Here is a 19855-nt window from a genome sequence, read left to right as displayed (position 1 = left end):
GCGGCTGCGAGGGGGAAGGGGCCGGCTCGCTGCCCGCCGGCCCGGCCCGTCTGCGGGCGGATTGATGAGGGGGGGTCGGACATGAGTCCGCCGGCCGCCGGGTGCTGCCATGTGACCGGCTTCAAGGTGGAGAACTGGAAGCAGAACCTGCGGGCGATCTACCAGTGCTTCGTGTGGAGCGGCTCGGCCGAGACCAGGAAGCGCAAGGTACCGGGGCTGGGGGGGAGCGGCGCGCGTCCCTCCGCCTCAGCCCGGGGCCACACCCCGCTCCGCCCAACCCAGCGGGGCCCGGGCCCCGATCCCGGGGGGGGCGGCTCCACCCCAGGGGCCCGCCTTTTGCTCTCCCATGCGGCGGGAGGGGGGGTGTCTCCGGCCTCCTGTAGCGGGGAGGGGGCTGCCCCGCCGCGGGGCGAGGGGGCGAAGGGATAGTCGGGGTCTTGCGGGCAGGGGGACGCGCCGTTCAGCCCCCCACTGAGCACGGAAGGGGAAGCAGGGGATCCCCTCAACCACCTGCCCCGGGCGGAGGGGCTGGGCTGGGAGGGGAGGCTGCCGCAAGGGCTTTCCTCTCCTATCCAGGGGTGGGAGGCTGGGCCGAGCGCCGCCGCCGCCTCCTCCCAGGTGCCGGGGGGAGTGAGGGTTTCCCGGAATCAGGCAACTGCATTGCTTGTCTGCGGGGGAGGGAGCGCTCCCAGGGCAGATGGGCATGGCCGGCCTGCAGCCGAGCTCTGGGCACTGGGAGGCAGCCTCCTGCAGTGAATAGGCTGCTTCCGATCAGGGTCTTGTACCGTAAATGACAGGCTGGGATAAGGAAGCCGAAAGGGAGAAGTGGCTCTTTAATTCAATGTGTCACCCACTGGTAAATTATTAAATGTAGCTACTGCATGGGCACTTAAGCAGACAGAGTCCAGCGTTTGGGAAGCATGGGATACAGAGACTGAGGCTTGTCCTGCATCTAATTTATGGAGCAGTGGGAAAGGAGAGAGGAGCTTGCAAAATCACGCTTGCACGTAACGTGTACTTAGAAAAGGCTTAAAGACACAATGACTGGAAATACGTCTGCAGATTTCTATGTCTGTGGAATGACTTTTTTATGGTCTAATGCATCCACTGATAACGGAATCAGAAGGAGAGTCCTAGTTTGGTGTGAGGGCGAAAAGTGGTTGGGGGGGGGGGATAGAAAGGATTGAATCAGTATTTGATATACAGCAAGAGTGATGGTACTTTGCTCTTGCACATGAATAGAGAATGTACTGCACAAATACCATAATGAATATATTGGAGAAGACTGATGGCGGGAACATTTGTGTAAAACAAATCAATGACTACTTAACTGATATTTTAAAAATTGGTCATGTACATAGATCTGTTTCTGGAAGATTGATCTGTTAACTGTTCATAAATTCTCTTCCTCAGAGTAAACTAGTTCTTACTTCAAAGTGACTTTGCAGATTTCTTTCAGAGATCACTTTAATGACTGAAAAGGAGACTGCAACAGCAACTCAAGGAGTAAAGCTTGTTCTTCAAGGCAGCAAGGATAGGGCCTACTATTGAAGCAATCAATTACCTGTCTTGTGATCTTTTCATTCGATTATTCAAATCACTCATAAAAATAGAGATAGTTATAGAATGAAAGACAACATTCAGAAATTAGATATATTAAAAAAGGCTTATAAAAGGACTGTGCAACTTGAGTCCTGTCCAGCTTATAAGATGTTTTTTTCAAAAGGGACAGCAAATGGGACACTTAACCACACATATATTTAGTAAAACTATTTAGTCATCTAATGTTCAAGCAGTATTAAATCTAGCTACAGGCATATTTGAATATTTATGCTCCTCTTGTCATTGAATATACCCTAATGCTTCAGTAACAAACTTTTTCGTACCCCATAATAATTTTGTGTTAAAGGGAGGAAAATAGGCCAAAACATGACTTGTTATATGGGTATAATGGCTTAAATGAAAACATACATTCATGATGATTGGTTATGTCTAGTATACCGTGAAAGACAAAAGGCAAATGTGAGGTAGAAAATCTTATTTGTTTATTGCTGTAGAAATCATGCAAAATTACAGTCAAGTTTTATATTAATATGAAGATTCATTGAATAAACCCTCTCTTGGTCATAAGAACCTACTGTGAAAACTGTCTTGCACAGTTGGTTATCCAGTGAGTGAGCATCAGTCAGTCATTCTTTAGATTTCTCGGACACTATCTTTACTTTTTGAGTGTTGAGTCCTAAAAATCCAGATAGCTGGAGAAACTATAGGGGGCAGAAACTGTCCATGTCTGCTGCTTTACTAGGTTACTTATACTGCGTGCTGCATTATGTTTTTAAAGACCATTTCAGCACTGTTTGCCTTTTGCCATGTTTCCAGTCTTTACTCTTCTTTTTTTTACAAATATGCTTATATGGTCTTAAACTCTTAATCCAATACAGTCTACGTTTACAGAATATTAAGTAGAACAGCTAGAATTTTAGAGGTAGCTTTCTAAAGAATCTGAGTATATTTCCTGGTTATGTTTTTAATCAGAAACAAGCAATGGCTATAGTACATACAGTTATAACTGATCAGTCTTGGTGTAGGGTGCCTTATGTACAGACTCCTCAAATATTTTTGTGGCTTTTGTCTACACTGGGTTTTTTAGCCGCTAGCATAACTAACTGATGCATTTGCACCAGTGCAAACCACTAGCATAGACGGGGTACATTGGTGTAAGATTACTCTGGGGCAGATGAATTGGTGCAAATCACAGTTTACACCAGTGTATCATTTCTGAGTTAGGGGTTAGCAATGGTGCAAATGCATTAGTTTAGCTATGCTGGTGGCAAAACTCCATTGGAGAGCAGACCTGGCTGTCAAGGTTTTGAAGAATGCAAATAAAAGGTGGGGAGAAAATCCAAAGAAAAATGTCTTTGTGAAGCTGTGGTGAGTGTGATTGAACATGTGAACTAAATCTTTACACTTGTCTTCAAGCAGGATCTTAATGAGGAATGAGAGAGGATTCTGTGTTTGTATATGCTTGGGTCCTGGACATCTGCATTGGTAATTCTTGACTAAAACGGGGTATGATGATTACTGTCCAGTAGTAATTTAAGATGACTTGAAAATCAGACTTGAGCTAGGGTTCTGTGGATGAAAAAACGGCAGATTAGTTTCTGCTGAAAGGCATACAAGCTTCTGTCAAACCATTGTCAGGTAGTTCATAAACAACTATGTGGCCAAGTGACTTTTCACTCACAGGAATAGTGGGTGAAATCCTGGCCCTGTTGAAGTCAGTGGGGCCTTGATTTTCACCCAATATATTTAGACCTGAAAATGGTCATATTTACAATTAAATGGGACTCTACATAGGTCCTTTAAAAGGACATGATCTGTTATCTGTTCCCCAAATCTAACTTTGTTAGTGGATGAAAAACAAAATAACTGATTAGAAACAAATGTGAACAGACTAATCCATTTTTTGTTCAGTCTCAAATACATAAAAGTGAAATGCCTAAATGATGAAACATAAGTTTAAACGTCACTAATGTTTCTTGGAGCTTTAAATTCCGTGTCTATGGGGGAGGCAAACCAGTCAGTTTATCATAATCATATGCTTGGAGTTTGTGGTTTGAGCAGTTAGTGTGCTAAGTAGGGGCCTTCCGAACTCAAGGAACAGCTGACCCCCGGCTCTGGTTGGGCAGGACTGCTGGACCTTGCAGGTAAACGTCCTTCTCTCCCTCCCCCCCCCCCCCGCCCCGCCCACCCCCCCGCTGGCCCCATCCTGCAAGGCTTGGTGTGGACTACCCCTATTCTTTAGGCAAATACTATATAATAAAAATGAAGCTTGTAGGTGTTTGCTTGGCCACAGTCATGTTGTACGTAGGGTCCTATTTGTACTCTACTGCATGATTGTTTCACACTTATGCCGATCAATCAAAGCATAACTGGCAGTCAGGGGCCAGGTACTGTTGACACATACCTCCCACCTGGGAAAGGTTTCCAGGCCCTGTATCTCTAATCCAGATAATTTCTCTTTAATCTCTCCCAGAGTATTAACTCCTGTGTATTTAAGACTGCAGTGACTTTTTTTCTCTCTAAGGTTATGGTTAGGGAATGAACCAATTATTGTGCATGTACTGGCAGATAAAAGCTGTAACTTCTCAGTAGTAGATACTTCAGTTCACAATTCAACTCCGTTTCTATTAAATCCTTGTTCTTTGAGTGGCCTCTGCACATTCCAACTCATGGCATGCTCCAGCAATGTAGTTCTGATGATGGAGTGTTGAGTAGCACGCGCACTGCTCCTCATTTCACTGTTCCTGAACACCTTGAGAGAGAGGCGCTATGGGAGTGGGTGTTCTAGCCACCTCAGTTCTTTCCAGATGCAGCAGCAGATGGACCAGGAACCTCTCTGAAGACTCCGCTCCACAGAAGTTTTAGGATTATTGTAAGAAATTCTATTTAATTTTCTTAAACACGAATAAACGTTTTTTTTAATTACAGTAGTTCTTAGGGGCCAACCAAGAATGGCGCATCATTGTGTTAGGCATTGTACAAACAGAGTAGTAAATGGAAGAACTTACAATCTAGATGGACATAGACTCAGTGTGGGGGAAGGAGTATAACTAAGGCTAAGATTTTGTCATGGATGTTTTTAGTAAAAGTCAGGGACAGGTCACGGGCAATAAAGAAAAATTCATGGAAGCCTGTGGCCTGTCCCTGACTTTTACTAAAAATATCCATGATAAAATGGGAAGGGGCTGGGCAGCTGCATGGTGTCTGGGTGCGCAAGGGCCCCCACCACCCAAGGGGGCTCAGATCTGTGGGGTGGTACCCTGCCTCGCTGTGGCAGCCAGGGAGCTATGGGGTACCCCCGCTGCCTATGGTGGCTTGGCGCTTGGGGGCCCACTGCCTCAGACAGCGGGGGTAACTCACAGCTCCCTGTCACTGTGGGAGGCGGTGGGACCCTGCAGCTCCCAGCTGCCGGGGCTGAAGTTATGAAGGTCTTTGGAAGTCACGGATTCTCTGACTTCTGCGACCTCCATGACAAAATCGTAGCCTTAGGTATAACATAGTGAACAACTTGATGAACACAAACATTATGTGAGTGCCATGATTTTGAGGGGGTAAGTTTACTTAAGGGATAAACTAGCTGGAGAGAGATTGGAATGTATGTGAGGAGGACAGGGTAGGTATGGAATGAAGAGACAGGGAAGGGGAAGATTGGAGCAATCAGTGCTGGGCAGAAAAAGTCCAGTCAACTGTAGAAAGCTCTCTGAATGTCTAAAAGTCTCTGGTTTGACTGCTCCTGCTGGCTGGAGTATCTGGGGTTGGCTTCCTCTCTGCAGGTTTCCACCCAAGGCTGCATGGTGGAGGTAGGGCAGGTCGTAGTGCCTCCAGAGTGAGAGTGTCCCTGTACAGTTCTGAATTCTGGGGGGAGTGGTGCCAGCTGGGCCCCATTTTACCCCCCTCATCCCAGTGTAGCAGTCCCTTCTTTGGCTGCTCCTACTGACTGGTTCCTCTGCAGTTCCTTCCTTTCTTCTCTTCCCCCCCCCCCCCCCCAAGGTTGCATCTCAGTACAGGTTTACAGATGCTATGGCTGATACAAAGGCAAAGAGGCCAGGATTCAAGGTAGGTCTATTGTCCTGCTATATTTCCTGGATTGGATGCCCATATGAGTGTTTAGCTTGCTTTGGGAAAGGACTCACTATGTACTGCAAAGGAGAGAATGTGGCACTTTCTCCCCAAGAGCTCACGACGAGCATCAGAATTGGCTCCAAGTCTTACTACTTCAGGAGGCCAAAGCTCCAGTTCTGTAACCAGTGGATCCATGAGTCAGACTGAGGCTTGGATTGGACCCTTGCTCCTCAAGGAATAAAAAATACAAGATCTCTCTAAAATTTCCATCCTCTGTTCCTGGAGTGAATGCAAAACCTCTGGTACTGAGGTTTCCTGAGCCATCAGATCCTAGTTCCAGATACAATGGACCCCTACAGGTGTCTGCCTCTGTTAGCAGATCCAATCCTAATGGGAACATCCTTTGGGATCAGACTCGTCCCATTCCAGGTAAGAGTATGGTACAAAATACTGCTCCTATTAGCAAGTCCAAGCACAGTTCTGGGTTTCTGTCAGATCCCTTGAGGTCATTTCCAAAGATAACCTTTGGCTTAGGTTCCAAGGGTAAGCCACAGGGCAAATACTTAAAGAAGGGTCATTCCCCTAACGTTACAAGAAAAATAGCTCTGGGTGTTGGTTCTGACACAGTGCCATTGGTATCTATAACAGTATTTGTCCAGGTACATCGCTCACATTTGCACTTAGAATCTGAGATGGATGTTACGCGGGTCTATACATTCCATGGTCAGAGTGTTAAAGGGAATAAAAGAGAAGCCTCAGGGCCACTTACTGCTCTAGCTTCTTCAAGGGTGGAAAGACACACAATCATGGAGCAGATTCAGATTTCCCCAGACCTTTCACTGTGTCTCCTTAGAACTCCTACAGGCTCACCAGGAAGTTTGTTTTCCCCTTCTCTGTTTTAAGAATGCCAAAGCCACTAGCTTTCCCCTCCTTACTGCCTCAGATCTGAGATCAGATCCACAATCTGGTATTAAATCTAATGGTGACAGGTTAATTTAGAATCTCTGTTCCCATCACTGTAAAGAGTGGGAACTAGAGCAAGCACTACACAGATACTACACACTGTTCATATAAACAGACAATAACCTCGCCTTATTTGGTACGAAGATAAGGAACCTGGCATATTTGTCAACTTTCCTCCCTTGGCCAGATAGCCTTATTGTCCCCCGTCTAGATGTTATGTGGACATAAATCCCTGTAAGGATGCGTTTGTTCAGTCCCGTCCTAGAATCGGGGGAAGCCTCATACACTGGATACAGTGCTCCCAGATCTGTCTACATCACCAGGGTATAAAGATTCGTCCCAGAGAAGCACTCATAGGAAGAACTGATGGGAGCAATTGACTACCAGGACACTGATCTGGAGCCTGATGGCCAGAGGTCTTCTAATGTAGGAGTTGCAACAGCATCTTCCTCTTCTGAAGATACCATTCATTTTAAAGTGGAAGCTGTTTTGAGTACCATTTCATGAGAGATCCTATCTATGTCAGGAGATATCTAATCTGGTGTTTAATAGACTGGGATTCCCTTCTAACAGCAAGATCGCTGTATGATCTCTGTTTTCAACAACTCTTCTAAACCAGCCAAGTCTAACCAGGCCATTTTAAAGAAGAGATGACAAGCTTTAACAGCTACATATGAGGGATTTCCCCCACACACCCACTTTCAACTCTCTGGTGGTTGCTGCAGTTCAGAGGACAAAAGGAGGCCAAGTACATTTTGCACAGTCTGACAGAGGGCAAAGATGTGGACGCTCTGAGCGAAGATTCTCCTCTGTCTCCCTAGACATTAGCGTTTCGAAATTAACAGGTTGTAATATCTAGTTATTAGTATCATCTCTAGGAGAGAATGGCTTTATTTAAGGACCTGCCTGAAGAGCAAAGGAAACTGGCTGGGGCCTTAGTAGCAGAAGGACAACTAGTAGATGAACGCTAAGAACCTCATTTGATTTATCAAATACTGCAACAAGAACAGAAGCTTCAGCCATCACTAAGATGACATGCATGGCATAGCGTCTGGTCTTCCTCCTGAAACTAGAGCAAATATGAAGGTGATAGTTTAAGGGCAAGGATGGATGAAATCAGGGTCGGCTCCAGGCACCAGATGAGCAAGCTGGTGCTTGGGGCGGCAGATTGTTGGAGGCGGCATTCTGCCCAATCCTAGGGTGGCACGGCTGCTTTTTTGTTTTTTGTTCTTGTTCTGCTCCGGCCGCCCTGTAGGGGGCGGTGGCGCGGAGAACCAGAGCGCCCTGCAGGGCAGTCCTCTTCCTTCTCTCCCCGCCGACCGGAGCGGAGCCCTCGCGGCAGGAGGGGCTGTAGCCCTGGTGGGGCGGGCCAAAAAGCCAGAGCCGGCCCTGGATGAAATCCTAGAGAAGATGGATGCTAAACCAACAGGTAGGTTGCTAGGAATTTATCAACCATCAAGGAGATGGTTGGTGCTCTTGTTGTGTCAATATCAACACCAGCAACCTCCTGCTCAGCTGCAGCAGAGGAGAAAGAGCTTGAATCTCTGTGCAAAGGGCAGACAGACCACCTTCTCATCTTCTGCTCAAACCTTAGACCATAAGTTTGACATGAGACTTAAGCCATTTATCTCCCCGCAGTTAGGGATCCATTTTTCTCTCTCACAACAACTGGAGTACCACCATCACAAACAAGTGGATCCTAGAAACAGTACAGAGAGTTTATTCCATACAATCTGACACCAGCCATTTCCCCTCCCTATTCAGAGACCCCTCTCATGAGAACCTCGTAAGAACAGAGCTTTGCCCACTCTGGGAAGCAGGAGCCATAGGGGAAGTTCCAAGGGGATTCTATTCTACATTACTGTACTTGGATTACAAAGAAGATTGGAGGCTTCGATACCATCTTAGACCCAAGAAAGTGAAACTCTTTCAGAAAGTTCACATTTCCTCCCTCTCCACCCAAGATTGGTTCACTTCTCTCGATTTACAGGATATGTATTTTCAGATAGCTATCAGGCCTTCATATTCTGTATGGGGGGGCGGAGGGGAGTTGGCAACCATTGTTATACAGGGTCCTTCCCTTCAGCCTTTCTGCTGCCCCATGGGTATTTACAAAGTGCCTAGTGGTGTTGTCCTTGCAGCTAAAATGGCATGGGATATACATACCTTATTTAAATAACTGAATTGTGAAGGGATCCCCACAAAAAAGTCTGTCCAAGGGTGACTTGCATGCTCCCTGGTTGAGAACTGGGACTCAGAATACATTGAAAAAAGTTACTTCCTACATAAAGAATTCCCTCTTGGGCAATTCTGGACTGGCAAGCAGGAAGAGACTTCCTTCTAAGGGAACAATTTCTGAAAAGTATATCAAGTACGCTGAGACATCAAGAGAACTTCAACCTAACAGTGTTCTTCCTGAGACTGAGGGGGCCTCGTGGCCTGAGCTACAGGTGCAACCTCCTATGAGGTACTCAACATGAGAACTGTACAACATTGTGTAGCAAACATTATTTGACAAGTTCTTGAAATGGATTTTCCCAAGAGAAGGGCTCCTATCCGTCATGATGGACACAGTATCACAGTGTCCTTAAAAGGGAAGCATCCAATCCACCAGCTCCATCAGCAGTTATCATTGATGCTTGCAACTCGGGGTGGACAGCCCACTTCAGACTTCTAGCAGTTCAGTCACTGGAACCACTTGGAGAAGCTATATATCAACATAGTAGACTTGAGGGAAATTTTCTGGATGTCAAGTCATTTCTTCCTCACCTGCAAGACAAGGTAGTCTGAGTGTTATGGACAACACAATAGTATATAGTGTGTGTGAACAAGAAGAGATAATTGAATTCCAATCAGCTGTTGAAGGAAGCTGTGGGACTGGTCTCCATCACACTTACCCCATTTCCCTGAATTTAGCAGGCAAAGGTGACAACCTAGCAGATCAACTGAATAGGGACAAAAGAACTGCTCAAATGGTCTCTAAAGCCAGCGACAGATGAGATACTTGATGTCTGGAGTTATCTGAAATAGATCTATTTGTAGCAAGGCACAATGTCAAGTGCTCTGGGTTGTGCTCAAGAGCAGGAGAAAACAGTCCATTTTGCATATATTCATACGTGACTGAGAATAGGTCTCCTTGGTGCCCTTTCCCTGTTTTCTCTCATCTAAAGAGTAATAAAGGTTAAAGCAAGGCAACGCCAAAGTAACTGACTGCCGTCTTGCCTATGCTGGGGCAATGATTTCCTAGGATGCCCACATGTCCCGATTTTTGGGGCCTCGTCTTATAAAGGTGCCTATTTCTCCCCCCCGCCCCTATTTTTTCACCCTTGCTGTCTGGTCACCCTAATGGTTTCCAGACCCCTCTCTTGCCTTTTGACCACAAAACTGCTGGATTTATCCCGTGGACTCTCATTCATTGCACTTGACAATATGAGCCGTATGACTGAGATCTAAGGAGATCCTGTTCACCAAGTGCAAGATGTCTTGATAAATTCCAGGAAACAATCCACTTGCAAGTGCGGTCACCTCAAGTGGAAAAGGTTTAAAGTCTGGGTGTCCAATAACATAGATCCAACTTCAGCTCCACTCCAGTTATGGTGAGCAGTCATCACCAGAGTGCCCCCTCGTGCCAGGATGTGTGGTTGCAGGGATTTTCACTCTAGTACCTCCTTATCCAGGTTCCCCCAATGTCAGCTGCTTCTGTGGTCTGGCCCTCCGGCCAAGTTACCCCCCAGTCCATTCCCCTTTCAGGGTTAGCAGAAAAGTTCAAAAATAAGAAAACCCAAAGTCTAGTGTCCTCTAACACCAATCTTTGGCCTCCATCTGGGACTCAATTCTTGGCTCTTCCACTCCTGACCCCTGTATTTCCACTCCTGGTCTGGGGAGGAGGTTGGGGAACCCAGGCCCTGCCTTCTCTTGTTTCCAGCCCAGGGATAGCTGCTTTCTTCAGACAGGAGTTCCCGTCAGCCCTCCTCCTGGAGCTAAAAGCGTGGTTCAGACAGGTAGCACGCTCGTTAGAGCAGGAATTGCCCCCCCCCCCCCCCCCCTACAGCTCTCCTTGAAGCTGGGGCTGTGATTAAAGCCAGCTGTAGGATCTTAGCCAGCTTCACCTTCAGATGCATCTTTTTCCTGCAGGGTTCAGCAGGCCAGCCTTCTGCTGATGTCTGCCCTGTGATGAGCATATATGCTAGTTCCCTTCCTGAAGCATGTCCCAATTGTCCGGGGGAAGGGGGAACCTTGCCATACCCTGTTCCTTTTGTAAGGCTTCTGATCTCGGACCCTTAAAGAGATAGTAATGGGGTTCCTCCCAAAAACTACTTATTCCTAGGATTGTTTTTTTCTTTCCCAATCTTTCACTGGTTTTTGAAAATAAGACTGCCCCAGAATCTTAACGGGGCAGTGTCACATGACTGGAATGGGCTGACCTAGGCACCACTATCCTCAAGGGGACACACCACCCCATCACACCAGTCTGTACTTGAATACTTGCTTCACCTGTAGCATTCTAATCTTTCAGCTGAGTCAATTTAGCAGCCATATCAGCTTTCTGCATAGTAACTGAAAATAGGACTTCGACACAGTAAAGAGACTTATGAAAGTCTAGTGAACATCTATCCACCAGTCAAAGATCTAACTCAATCATGAAACTTTATTCAGTTTAGGAAGCCTCCTTTTGAGCCTCTGCCTGTTTGCTGTTTCACCTATTCACTGTAGCCATAACATCTGCCATAAGAGTAAAAAAACTGCAAGCACTGATGGCTGCTGATCTTTCAGTTTTCCACAGTGACAGAGTGGTTCTCCCCTGCTCCAAGGTGGTAATTGTTACCTATCTCAATCCATTAATCTGCCAATAATCTTTCCCAAGACCCCATGCTCACTGAGGCCAAACAAAACTTCACATGTTAGATGTAAGAAGGACTTTCGCTTTCTAAACTCTTGGGTTCTGTTTCGGTAGAAAGTCACCAAATCTTTTTATTTCATATACATTAAATAACAAAAGACGGGAAATTACTTCAAACTATATGAATTGAATTATGTATCAACACGTGCTTCAAATCAGCCTCTGTCCCTCTCCCACTAGGGGTTAGATAACTTTCCCCAAGAGCAAAGGTTGCCTCCTTGGCATGCCTCAAGCATATTCGGATTGTAGAAATTTGCATATCTGTTGCTTGGCGTTCTAGTCACGCAATTTACAAAACAGTCCTAGCACCCTGACCAGATGCTTAGTTTGGTAGAGCAGTATTTTGGTCACTGTTCAATTAGGACTCCACGTCCCACCTTCCTCAGGTGACCGTATTGTTTATCAAACTACCCCATGAATGGGAATGTGCAGAGGCCACTCAAAGAAACTAAGGTTACTTGCCTGTTACTACAGGTCTTTGAGATGGACTTTGCACATTCACACTCCTCATTCACCTTCTCCTCCTCAAGTCCCATTTATAATCTGTGACCTTATGAGTAAGGCTACATTTTAGTCACAGGTATTTTTAGTAAAAGCAGTGGATGGGGACGGGCTGCGGTGCGCGCCCTGGGACCCCTGCTAGTACTGGGGAGGGGGGTTGGCGGTGCTCCCTATCCGGCTCCATGACTCTGCAGCTCCTAGGCAGCAGGGGCCAGGATAGGGGCTCCTCCACTGCTCCTGCCACAAGCACCTGCTGCCGCAGCTCCCATTGGCTGGGAACCACAGCCAATGGGTGCTGCGGGGGCGGGGTCTGCAGGCGCCAGTGTGCGGAGACCCCTCCACCGCCTAGGAGCTACAGGGGGGTTCCCCACCCCAGGTAAGTGCCCCCCCCCCCCCAGCCCTGAGCACCCTCCCACTCACCCAAACTGCTGCAGGCAGCCCCTGGGTCAGCACCAGCTGCTGCAGAGGTCCCAGACAGTCACAGAATCCGTGACCTCCATGACAGACTCACAGCCTTACTTATGAGGTTGATGGGACTGATGCTGCTAGACCACCATGCCCCCTGCTACAGCCTGACATTCAAGAATTGTGAGTGGAGGGTCAAAAAAGGTGTGAGTGCACCAGTGGGCACAGCAATGAATTGTTCCACCATCAGAACTGTAGTGCCAATGCATCACATTCACACTCACTCATGGGTAGAGTCCATCTCTAAGACTCCAGTTACAGATGAACAACCTTAATTTTTCAGTCACTCAAGGTACGTATCCAGGGAAGGAGTGGGGCAGAGGGATAAAACCTACAAAGTGATGAGGATGGTAGGTTTAGTTTTTCTTGACCATGCCTATTTATTTTATTTCATATACTGCTGATCTTCCCAAACATTAAAATCCTCCTATTGACTTATGTCCCTTCTAGGCATCTTAATTTCTAAAATGTAAAATTCCTTTCCTTTTGTTAAAGCATACTTTTATGTCTAACCTACCTGACATGCATTGAGTTGCCATCCCCTAGGTGTCGTCTTCAGTGGTCGTTCTTTTATTTTAACTGAAGTGAAATAAGCATTCTGTCCGAGTTGGAGACTTCGAGATCTGTGAAGATGTGCCCCTAAAATGCCTTTCTCCTCGCAAGTTCTGGCGTGTCCCTGAGAGGAGATAGGAGTGTGTGTCCCATGTGGCGCGCGCGCGCTCTCTCTCTCTCTAAAGGGTGGGTTGCTGGTGCCTAAGACCATATCCTGGGTGGGGTGGAGGTGGCAGAAGCCCAGACTTGCATTGCTCCAGCAATTGATATACTTTGGTGGTTTAAATTACCATTTATTACAGTGGAGCCTGCCAATTACCACAAATTTCATTTCACTTATAACAAATGTAAGTAGTTCACCCTAAAACTGAAAATTGTCTCTATCAATAGTTTCAAGGGCTGTGGATGTGAATAGTAGTACCCTGATCTTGTATAACAACATGATAATCCACATTAGAATCTGGAGAGAGAAATATACAATGGAACAGTTAACATTTCCTGAAGTCTGATTTCCTTCCAATGCATTTCAATAGAGAGAAATCCCATCACAGAAAATGAATCCTATAATAGTGCACATTCATTTTCCAGTGCAGATTGCTTTAATAGACATCAGCACCATCCGTTCTACCCTCAAATTACAAATTAAAAAACCATAATTCACAGTTATATAACACGAATATTTCAGTGCCCATGCCTCTTATTCAGTGCATTGTATGCAGCTGTGCAGATTTCATGAAGTTTCTTATCCAAACTGCGAATCAGACTGCCTTCCCTTTATATGTCACTGTAAGAAAGATTCTGGATAAAAATGTGTGCTTCACAGATGTAACAATGAATACGTTTGTAAGTGAAGCTTCCAAGATTTGAGATTCTCTTTAACTAGAGTTGGTGGTTCTATCCATCTTTGGCGTAATTTCTCTGAGGTCAGTGAAGTCACATCAGATTAACTTGGCCCATTGTAGCAAGGATTTAGCTGCCTTGACTTCAGGTCTGCCTGGTGCCTCAGCTTCTCCCTCTTGGGCTCCCTAGTAACTTCACATGGGCTCTTGTATGTCAGATAGTACCCTTCCTTGGTGTCTGGTTTATTAACAAGTTCAAAAGGAAAGACTAACTTCCTCCCAGCCTATGTGCAGTTATCTTAGTTTTCTCCGTTCTGAAGCAAACTTGCTCCCCACACTTGAGCTGCCTTAGCTGGTATCTGTTCTCTCCAGGCTCTCTGCCTGGGAGCTAAGGAAAGTCTCTCTTTGTGCTCAGGCTGCTCTGATATTCTCCAGCAGTTCTGGTTCTGAGCCACATGTTACCATCACATGACCCCTGGACTCATTCCCTTCACCTGGGAGGCAGGCTGCACCTGGCACAGGTGAGACTGAGCTGTAAGACTCTTAGGGTATATCTGCACTGTAGTTAAACACCCGTGGCTGGCCTTTCAGCTGACTTGGACTTGTGGGGCTCAGGCTATGGAGCTATTTAATTGTGTTTCTAGATGTTTGGGCTCAGGGTGGAGCCCAGGCTCTAGGACTCTGCAAGGGGGTAGGGTCCCAGAGCGCAACTCCATCCCAAGCCCCAACATCACTGAAATTAAATATCCCCTTAGCCTGACGCAGCTGACACAGGCCAGCCACGGGTTTTCAGTTATAGTGTAGACATACTCTCCCAATATGTCTACACTGTTTTAAAATCCAGGGTACTGAGTCTCAGAGCCCGAGTCTACAGATTCAGGCTCGTGTTATGGTACTAAAAACGGGCTTGAATGTACACAGCTGTTTTTAGTGCCATAGTGTGAGCGTGGGTCTATAGACCCGAACTCTGAGACTCACTGCTGTGGGTTTGAAAACACCATGTAGAGGTACCCTTAAAGGGCCAGCCCACCTTGTGAGACACCCGTAATATTTACAGAAATGGAATAGAATGTTACAGAATAATCAACTTCCAATTTTATAAATTGTAAATGATATTTATGGAAAATGAGGTGAAGGCATCAATTCTGTGACATCAGTTTAGTTCTACAACCAAGTATTGATGCTGTGTACAGCTGTTCATTGGACAGTAGATCTGCATTCTGATTGGTTTAAAGTACAGATTGTGCCTTATCCAACCCAGAGACCTGTTTGTTTAATAGCACAGACAAAGTGTACTTTGGTGCCGGGGAACCTTAGATTTGACTTATCAGTGAGTAACTGTCTATCAGGCAGTCTGGTGTGACACATTCTTTACTGTATGCTATATGGGAAATATCCAGCCTCTCTCTATGTAGAAAGGCAAAGAAGGAAGTACAACAGATTGCAAAAACAAACAAAAAATTGTCTACCACCTAGATTTTTTTTAACCTTTCCATTATTAATAATATCCTCTTTTAAAAAATTTTTTTTTAAAGCTTCTTTCCTTACCCAGCTTCTCAGTTCTTTTCCCACTTGGCAGAGATTGATTTCTTCCCCTCCCACCTTCCCTGTGTTTAATGGAGCTTGAAATTAACATGACTCTTCTTGTCTACCTCCTTTTGTGTAGCATCATTGGTGATGTCAGCACATCTCTGGGAAATATTTCCTTGACGGTCTATGGTATTCGAAATGTGGCACATACTTTGTAGTGCTAGAATGGCTTAATACTGTGGCTTGTTGTGGTATTGAAAAACAGGTGATGGGCAAGGTGAAACTGGCAAAAGATAACACTTACAGTAGTAAGTCAGACATTTGCTCTTCACCCCCACCCCTTCAAAGAAATACAGATATGCTAGTGTAGGCATTAGGGCTAATGCAAATAATAATCATGATGATGTACTGTGATCAATTTTGATGACACCAATGAATCTTGATAAACCTGTGACATAAGTAACTTCATCTCATACTCAGTATGGCGCACTGACTTGCTGAATACCACACAGAGACTTGGTGCCGGAGCTGGGAAGAGGACTAGGAGTTCTTGGCTCCTAATTGCATGCTAGTCTAGTACACTATGTCGCATTTGCACTCTGAAACTTTGTGCACCCAACCTAGCTCTCCAGAATATATACGGATCGCTTTTAAGCAGTGAGTCATGATCTCCATTGGGAAATAAAGATCATGGAGTTGATTTATTTTAATGTTGTTTTGTGTATTTGAATTGTATATCTTCTTTTTGTGTATATCATCTAGCCTGGTGTTGAATGTTGCAGCTCTCAAGGAGACCTATTGAGCTGATCTGCCATCCATGTAAATGTAAAAACATAAAATTTCAAAAACAATTACATGTTAAAGAATAGAAATCATGGAATCAGCAAAACTTCAGCCTCCTGTAAACACTCAACTACATACAGGTAGTATAAAGCCCTCTTCAGGTGTGTGACAGAGTACTGGCAACAGTAGCTGAGTCAGCACTCTGGTCACTGTAACTTTGATTATTCTAGAGTAGACCTCAGTAAGAAGAGCTGTACCTAATTGGTGGGCTGAGGAGAACTAGGAGGCCATTAGGGAGAGGATACAAAAGGCACAGGAAGTGAGAAGGAGGAAGCAGAAGAAAGAGAGATCTGTCCTGCTTGTTTCAGGAGCTGAGGACTACTTAGAACTGTAGGTGTAAGGCTGTATAGTGTGTAAGGGTGGTGCGAACTATATTGTAAATAAACTGCAGGGGGGTTTTCACTAGCAAAAGGTCTCAGCCATTTATGGGCTTGAATGGGCAGGAGCAAGCTGGCCCTGCCATACGGTGGCATAGAAAAAAGAAAGTGAATCCGCTCCCCCCCCACCACCAGGTAAATCCATATAGTCTTTCTGATGAGAAAATGCAACTCTGTTGAAGACAGGGCTTGAAGTGGGGAGTACGATGAGGGGAGATACAGTGAAGGTTCTCTTTCCAGCTCTGCCCATGCAAGTTGCTCAAGTACCGTCCCCAGTAGACGGTGCGGTGCATATGTTCCAAATGACATTGCTCTCTGGGTGTCCTGAGCTCGGCGACTCCTCCCCCCTTCTGTGGGGTTTGAATAAGCCCATGGGCTTTGCTGAGTACCTCGGGCTTGTCTTCCCCTTGATGGGGCTCAGATGTTTTGGAAACAGTTTTATAACCCATCAAGATGAATGAAGCAGTTTGCATTTCAGAGCTGTTTGGGGCTTTTTGGAGACTGGAGAAGGAACAGCATCGCATTGACTTCACAGTTTTGAGGTCTTCCTAAGCCAGGTCTACGCTAGAAAAGTTTTGCTGATATGGCTATCCTGGCAAATCTTCCTAAGTACCCAATACTTACACTGGCATAAGTGTTTTTGCCAATATAGCTTATACCAGTTTGATGAGTGAAATAAACTATACCCGAGCAGTTGTGGTCATTCCATCTCAAAGAAGATGTATTAGAATTGGGAAAAAAGACAGAAAAGGGGCAACAAAAATGATTGGGAGTATGGAAGAGCTTACGTACAAGGGGAGATTAATAAGTCTGGGATTGTTCAGCTTGAAAAAAGACAACTAAGGTGGGGAATATGATTAGAGGTCTATAAAATCATGAATGGTGTGGGGGAAAGTGAATAAAGATATGTTATTTATGCCTTCATGTAACACAAGAACCAGGGGTCACCCAGTGAAATTAATAGGCAGATGGTTTAAAACATACAGAAGTACTACTTCACACAACCTGTGGAACTCATTCTCATGGGATGTTGTGAAGGCCAAAAGTATAACTGAGTTGAAAAAAGAATTGGATAAGTTCATGGAGGATAGACCCATAAATGGCTGTTAGCCAAGATAGTCAGGGGCACAACCTTATGCTCTGGGTGTCCCTAAACCTCAGATGGCACAGCAGGGAATGGACTACTTAATAATTGCCCTGTTCTGTTCATTCTGTTTGGCACTGGCCACTGTCAGGAGACAGGATAGTTAGGTTTGGTGGACCACTGGTCTGACGCAGTATGGATCAGTATGTAGGTAGAACTGTGCCTATGCTAGGGTTTTTACCAGAACAGAAGTGTCCCGCGTCGGGGGGGAAAAAAACCAACCCCTCACAACTCTAACCAAAATTGCCAGTAAAAGTTTCTAACGTAGACCTAAATAACCATAACAACTTCATTTTGTAAATGAAAGCTGAGATTCTTAAGCACAAAATGGCTGCTTCAGAGGGATGCTGAACAAGCTCATGTGCCACAGTTTGGGAACCCCTGGAGTACTGTAATATGGTCACCTTGAAGTAACACAGGCATGGGGTAAGTGTATCAAGTTCTGTATCTGAAAGACTGTTGTACTGATCGTAGAGGTGCAGATGTAGGCGGGGAGAAATGCTTTTGCTCATGGCTGTTACAGTGGCAGCCCCTGATCCAAAAAGTTCCTTTTTACACCAAGAAGTTCTGTTCTTTTGTTGCCATGTGTCTGGTTTTAAAAGTTGCCCATATTTTCTGATCCAAAGCTCTGCTTAGTACCTATATCTCCAAACTTCATGTAGAATATGAACAGTGTGCTTTCAATTTTGTATCCAATCTCTTAGTAGAACTAGTCCTAGAAAGGAACTCTCTTGTTCAAATAATCCTCAACACTTGCTCTTTGGTAGCTTTCATTGCTGACCTCCATCTTGGACACGCTCTCCAACCTTGAATAGAACAAACTAAGAAAGATAAAGGAGCCAGTGAGATTTGTACGTAAAACTAGGCACATCTTATGATCTCTAACTTGCAACTCATGTCCTCCCATATCTCTTCCTTTTATTCCTTGCATCACTTGCTATGTATGTCTAACTTTAGATTGTAAATGCCTCAGGGCAGGGATCTGTCCGTAAAGCACCAAGTGCATCTGTGGCACTGTGTAGATGGATGATAATCCTTTTTGACATTCCCAACTGACATTTCTGCAGCATCAGCACAGTGACTCCTGGATTTGGCTGTGGCTTTTCAGAGTTCGGATCAGGGCTTTACAGCCTCTGTTCTAAGAGGCTATGCTGTTCCTTTGTGTGTGTGTGTGTCTGTGTCTGTAAGAGACAGACAACATTTGGCTGGTAAGGAAGTCACTAATGTGCATCAAAATAGGGGCGACTCAAGGAGCTGAGCTTGGCTTGTTTAGCCTAACCAAATGAAGGCTGACAGGAGATATGATTACTCTCTCTAAATGCCAGGGAGGGAGAAGAGTTATTTAAATTAAGGACTAACTTAACTTAAACTGGCCATCAACAAGTTTAGGCTTGAAATTAGTCTAAGATTGCTAATCCTCTAAGGAGTGAAGTTCTGGAATAGCCTTGCAAAGGGAGCAGTGGGGTAAAAAACCTAACTGGGGTTTCAAGACTGCTCTCAATAAGTTTTATGGAGAGGATGGTATGATGAGATTGCTAGTAGCAAAAATCCCTAACAGCCAGAGCTGGGAGAGTATATGGGGAGGGCTCCGAGTTACTACAGAGAATTCTTTCCCAGGTGCGTCTGGCGGGTCTTGCTGACATGCTCAGAATGAATTTTCCTCTGGGTCACACTGGCAGAGTTGCTGGCTTTTTTAGCCTTCCTCTGTTGTATGGGGCATGAGTCACTTGCTGGTGGATTCTCTAGGGTTACCATATTTTGTGCCTCCTAATGGAGGACACTCCCGGGGGCCCTGCCCCCAACCCCGCCCCCGCCCCCCGCCCCAACTCCGCCCCCTCCCAAAGTCTCCGCCCCCTCCCCTGCTTGAAGCCTGAAGCAGGTAAGGGGGGTGGGGGGGGAGGAGGCGCGGCCCAGGCTGGCCCCCGGCGGCTCCAGCCTGGGTCGGCTCGGGCCCTGGCCGACCATCCCCGGCTCCCAGCTCCCCGACCCCGGCCCGGCTCCCCGACCGCGGGCCGGCTCCCGGCTCCCAGCTCCCCGACCCTGGCCCGGCTCCCAGCGCCGCGGGCCGGCTCCCGGCTCCCCGACCCCAGCCCGGCTCCCAGCGCCGCGGGCCGGC

General features: G+C 46.0%; 1 protein-coding gene across 2 annotated transcripts in view; it reads left to right on the top strand.

Moving 5' to 3' along the window:
- The window catches only part of USP22 (ubiquitin specific peptidase 22), a 193723-nt gene that overhangs the window by 131 nt on the left and 173737 nt on the right, over window positions 1-19855 (top strand). For both annotated transcript variants that reach the window (XM_034784873.1, XM_034784872.1), the window contains exon 2: window positions 1-207. In XM_034784873.1, coding sequence (XP_034640764.1) covers window positions 82-207 — 126 coding nt within the window. In that variant the 5' untranslated portion in view covers window positions 1-81. The remainder of the gene's footprint in view (window positions 208-19855) is intronic.

The sequence above is a fragment of the Trachemys scripta genome, chromosome 10, assembly GCF_013100865.1.
Source record: "Trachemys scripta elegans isolate TJP31775 chromosome 10, CAS_Tse_1.0, whole genome shotgun sequence".
Lineage (NCBI taxonomy): Eukaryota > Metazoa > Chordata > Testudines > Emydidae > Trachemys > Trachemys scripta.
Note: the sequence above shows the minus strand (reverse complement) of the source record. Positions and strands in the feature narration are given on the sequence as shown.